This window comes from Necator americanus, chromosome X (genome assembly GCF_031761385.1).
Source record: "Necator americanus strain Aroian chromosome X, whole genome shotgun sequence".
In the NCBI taxonomy this organism is placed as follows: domain Eukaryota; kingdom Metazoa; phylum Nematoda; class Chromadorea; order Rhabditida; family Ancylostomatidae; genus Necator; species Necator americanus.
The window spans coordinates 31720843-31726126 of NC_087376.1; the positions used below are offsets into that span (position 1 = coordinate 31720843).

General features: G+C 34.9%; 1 protein-coding gene across 1 annotated transcript; it reads left to right on the forward strand.

Annotated features, from left to right (window-relative positions):
* Positions 1 to 332: 332 nt before the first annotated feature.
* RB195_026080 (uncharacterized protein) lies at positions 333 to 5083 on the forward strand (the record flags this gene model as incomplete). Its single annotated transcript, XM_064214485.1, has 5 exons — positions 333 to 376; positions 510 to 664; positions 3121 to 3224; positions 4677 to 4773; positions 4842 to 5083. 5 exons carry the CDS (start codon positions 333 to 335, stop codon positions 5081 to 5083), a joined length of 642 nt encoding a protein of 213 aa, XP_064070366.1.
* Positions 5084 to 5284: the final 201 nt, after the last annotated feature.

Sequence of the window (5284 nt, forward strand, 5' to 3'; positions counted from 1 at the left end):
TAGTTTTCATTGTCATTCGTTCACTGTCTATTGTTCTGTGCAGCGTACATGGACGAAACTACACCCCATAAGTTCGTCCCGAGCGCTGAACAAGACCTCCGCCTAGCGATATTCAATACAAACTCCCCATACTGACTAGTATAATACATATAGAAATGATGTTATCAGAATCATTCATGATCTCATCTCAAGAATGACATCATTTGTTTAACGTTCACTTATTAAAGACGTCATAGTTCTAACTTTGTGCTCATATCGTCGAAACCGTTCCCCACTCACCACCATTTCACAGTTTCAATTACGTTGCGTAGTATTCAGGATGATGTGAGAGCATGAAAATCCGCTTCGAGTCTACCTCAAAGTTGAAAATTTTATGGTATGACGTTCAATTTTCTATTCTTTCATATTTTTTTCTTTTTCATATACTCGATGATATGTGGTCATATGTTATCAACAGTTTTCTGAACTTGGTGCTATTTCCCGAATTTTTAATCCACAAACAATTTCAGCAGCGTGCTTTTATGGTTTGTCGTTAATACGAATTCCCGAACTATGAGCACTGGGGAGACTCGATGGCAGTTATTTAATCAATGTAGCAAAGCTATGCTTCAAACATATCTAGGACATATTAATACTCGTGGAGTATCATCACGATTATGCCTCAGTAAGTTCAAAATCACCACGGATTTTATTCTGGATATTTAAAACATGTCGATAAGTTATTACGGTAGCTTACAAAAATCCGAAATATCGTTAACGCTCCATAAAGGATGTTTTTCGTATAAGGCCAATTCATATGTATCGCGAATTTCTATTGCCGATGTTTTGCTTTAACCTTTCCCGAAGATCCGTGGATAAGCAAAAATGAGGAGTTACCAAAAATACATATATTGATTGGTATCTCCGAATGTTTTGACTTAAATGTACCATAATCGTCATGGATATTATCAACATGATAAGTGTACTATCACCACTACTACTACTATCAATAAACGAAAATAAATAATGGTGAGAATAATATGATGATAAACAAACAAACATGATAAAAAACAATTAATTGTTCGTTTGTTTTGCTTACTTCTCTAAAGAATATTTTTTTCGTCTCTAATTTGAAAACTATTTTTCAAATGTGGATTAGTTATGATCTGAATCGCGTGCTTCAAATATTTATAATAAAACTAGATTGGCGGTGACTTGCTCGTGATCTATAGACAATCAATATCTATACTTTTTAGAAGGTGTAAATTTTTAATACAGTTTGTTTCTGGAGCTTAGCTTTTTTGCTTAACAAGAACTTCAATGTGATTTTTTCTCTTATCTGAAGTTTAAGTAATGAAATAAATCGTCAAGTTCCCTTAACCCTTGACTTCTCATTCTCCGTTCTCCTTATAACTTCTTTATTGCAATAACTTTTTCTAGGAAGGTTTGAAAACATGTTTCCTTCCAGGGGTTGGTGGTCTTATAAACGTAATTCTTCAAATTCCCATTAAACTATAACTGTTGTAGACTCTTTTTTTCACTTTAGTTGTTCATCTCTGCTTCCTCCATTATGCCACTCGAACTTACGCATATTACCATTTTCAATTACTGTCCGTTCTCGTTTTTGCTGTAGTAATAACTATCAATTGCGACCGAACTGGTCCTTTACGGGTTACCAAGAACTCATTGAAAATGAAAAAGTTTAGCTGACCGTTTCGCGATGATTCCATCAGAAAAAGATCAGGATCACAAGAACATCTATTTAGGAGTGTTAGGGTGTAATTACAGGGATTTATGAGCCGTGTTGTAGATCCTCAGAATAACTTTTTTCTGGAAACAACTCCTACGATATTTCGCAATGATCGTTACGTTTACATATTACATAATTGAAAAATAACCAATTTCTGACACGTTGTACTTTTATTTTCTATTTTGTTTACTAAATTACTATTTTCCTCCAATACTAGAGATTCTTAGTTTTTTCGTGACAAGGAGTGAGCGTTAGCATTAAGTGCAACGTTCTACCCGACGACCTCAAACCTCTGGCCAACTTCACTTCTTGCATTGACCAAATAGTGGTGTGCAAATGTACTGGACATTCGGATAAACATAGCGTGGGAATGCGGGATTTTCAGGGACTAGGTGTTGATAAATGCAAATGCGCACATGAGGGATATATTTACGGAGGATAGGTGCGAAAATGCCAAAAAAAAAATTACCTCGTTCTACTATGCTCCAGTGTATCCGAGGGATTGAAATAAATTTGTTGTTTTTTTGTTGTTGTTTTAATTTAATTTAACAATAATTGTTTTTTTTTCTTAACGGACTCACTTTTCTTTCAAAAGAAAAGCGTAGGATGAACAAAATGATAGATACATGTTATAAATCTCTCATATCAGCTTTTGTAAGAATTAGAAGGATAATGGACTAGAGACCTCATACGGATCAGGCTCTCCCTCAATAACTCTTGGACAAAGTTATAATAATCGATTTCATAGTTATTGATATTTCGAGTTTATTAAAAACGCAAATAAATTTTTATCCCTCATAGTATGTTATCGATAAAATTTGAGAAAACCTGTAGATTTATCTGATTTTCTTTAGTACTACGTTCGTATCTTCTGAGAGAGAAGCAAAAGGAAGTTTGAAACTTCCTACTTAGATAAATTTCCACAATTTTATTAATGTACCTTATTGATCGTATATTTTGGTATTTGTATTATTACCGAAAAATTTGATAGCTAAAATATTGATACGTGTAAAACTTTTCCATTTACTTCTAATCATTTTTAATTTCTTTCTGAAGTGATTACTGTGTATTTTAGTAATTAATTCAGTTAGTGTCTACCGAACCATTTTTTAATGCAAAGATAGTGACCGTAGTGCTCAATGTCGAGACTTTTAAAAACCAAGAAAAATCCTGTTTTGGTCTTTTGAAGTTTTTTTTTTTTTGATAAAAACAGCAACACTTAGTAAAATCCACTTATTTATACGTTATTCTATCCGGTTCCTATTCAATATCTCAGAATAGTTGATAGGCAATTGTAGTTTATCAAAGTTTCCACATAAATTTAAGGAAGATTTTGGATGATTTTTGATTTTATTTTAATACTGTCATTAAATTTTTTTCTATGTTTTCAGCAGACTTCAATGTGAAAGTCAATCGCCTGGGCATGTTTCAATTACAACACGCACAATCTAGGAAATATGTATGTTTCAATCGACGGAGACGAGTGACTGTACGCGTGAGTACAGCCAGATTTTTCTCCTCAATAAATCCACAGCGAGCGTTAGAATTTATCATCGTACCGTATCAGCATCGGATCGACGATATGCTCTATAATCCTTAGGGCGTCAGAGACGGCTACGGTCGGCGACTGTCGACGGATAATCCTCGAAGAAAGACCTCGACATATATGCAACCCGTTGATTACGCGTATATAACGGGACGAAATATTAGCGTAGATGTGCTTATTATAGACGTACAAAAACAACACATTAAATCGTATGAGTAGTACTGAAGAAACTCATAGAGAAGGACACGACGCATACACGCGTTCGTCGCGCGAAACACTCGTTTTTCGGATGGCAATTTGCCGGCATCCCGCACAATGTGTCTGCAACAAACAACGAGAGCAGTCGTTGTGGCGCAGTGTACAAGGAATTCCTGACGACGGGAACAATGTCCTGAGAATAAGCGACATAGTGACATGTGTACCTGATCCCAAAAGCATACCACATTTCGAATAGTTTTTTTTTTTTTCAGATAATTTTCGTCCTCAGAATAGCAACATCGTGGTCAGATTGTTACAATGTTCCTGTTGAACATGTAAAACTTAAACGAATCCTGAGATTCTGAAAAAATGAGTAGTTCGATTGAGACAATAGAAGGTCTGATTACTTTCCTGAAAGAAACTCACCTGAAATCATAAGCGAACCTCATTTTTTTTTGGAAATTTTATTAATCACAGACATGGATGTAATAGAGAAATAGTCTACACATGAATCTTTTTGAGGATTTCCAGCATTATTCCCCTACTATCATCAGATTTTTTTGTTCTTTTCCACATTTCTTGACAATGTTCAGAAAGTTTATTTATGAATATCCATTTGTAATATTTTGACATTTAGAGTTCATCCCTACATTTCTCATGCATTTTTCCACCCGAGTCTTATTTCAACGTCTGCACACTTGATTGACACATGGGACACGTTTTTGCACTTTTTTTTTAAGTCGAAAAGTCACCTATTGCTGCGGAAATTCCTTTCATCATTACAGCGATTCTAACATTTTTCCTTTCCTACGAAATTGTCATCGCTAGTCTTCAAAAGCGTCAAAATGAGGTTTAAAAAAAACATAGTTCAAAGTGAAATATTGTAGAAAAACTATAACCAATATGTTACTGCAAAAGAATTTTTTTTTCAAAATAACTACCGTAAGAAGAAATGCATGGTATACAAGCATTCATTTAATTTGCAAATATTTACTGTTTAGGTTTATTGCTTTGTGGATTCCCACAACTTTAGTGGTCTGGGAGTCCACAAATCACGAGTTCTCAGAATATTTCCTACTTAAACAGTGACAATCTTTTTAAAATTACCTTGCGCTTGAGTAGAATCATTGTAGGAAAAATTACGCAGCACTTTTGTATTTTCCACATCCATTCTGATCGGTGAATAATTTTTTTCGTGTTCAGATTGAGGGGGACAGCCTGAGATGTTTTTTCATCGAACGGATAAATGACCATGGATACACAGAAATCGAATCCGCATGGGAGCCTGGGCAATTTCTTGGTGCGAAATTTTCACGAATCCACTAGCTTTAGATGACAATAAATTTTGTGAAACATTTTATCGTTTAGGTTTTAATAGTCGTGGACGATTTCAAGATCCATCAACATATAAAACAAAGCCGAAATGCTTTTCGTGGACAAAATTGCAACGATTTGTGCCGAATTCCGAGCTGCATCGATGTTCTCGACAGCCGAAAAAGAAATTGAATCACACGCTGCCGATGCATCATGAGAGCTTTCTTAGAAATATGATGAGGGCATCGTTGTTGCAGAAGATTCGAGCAACAAAGGACGGACCTTATAATTCATGAGATATCCACTTTTTTTCTTGAAATGGTGTTCTGCAGTCCATGGCGCACAAATCTATGCAAATCTCTTCGTCCTTAGCCTACACATATTGCTATCTCTAACCCACACACAAAAAAAAACTATTTTGTATGTTTATTACTATTGTATTTTATAAGGTACAGCATGATTTTATGTTTTTATGTTGTGAAATGTGACGTGTCTTG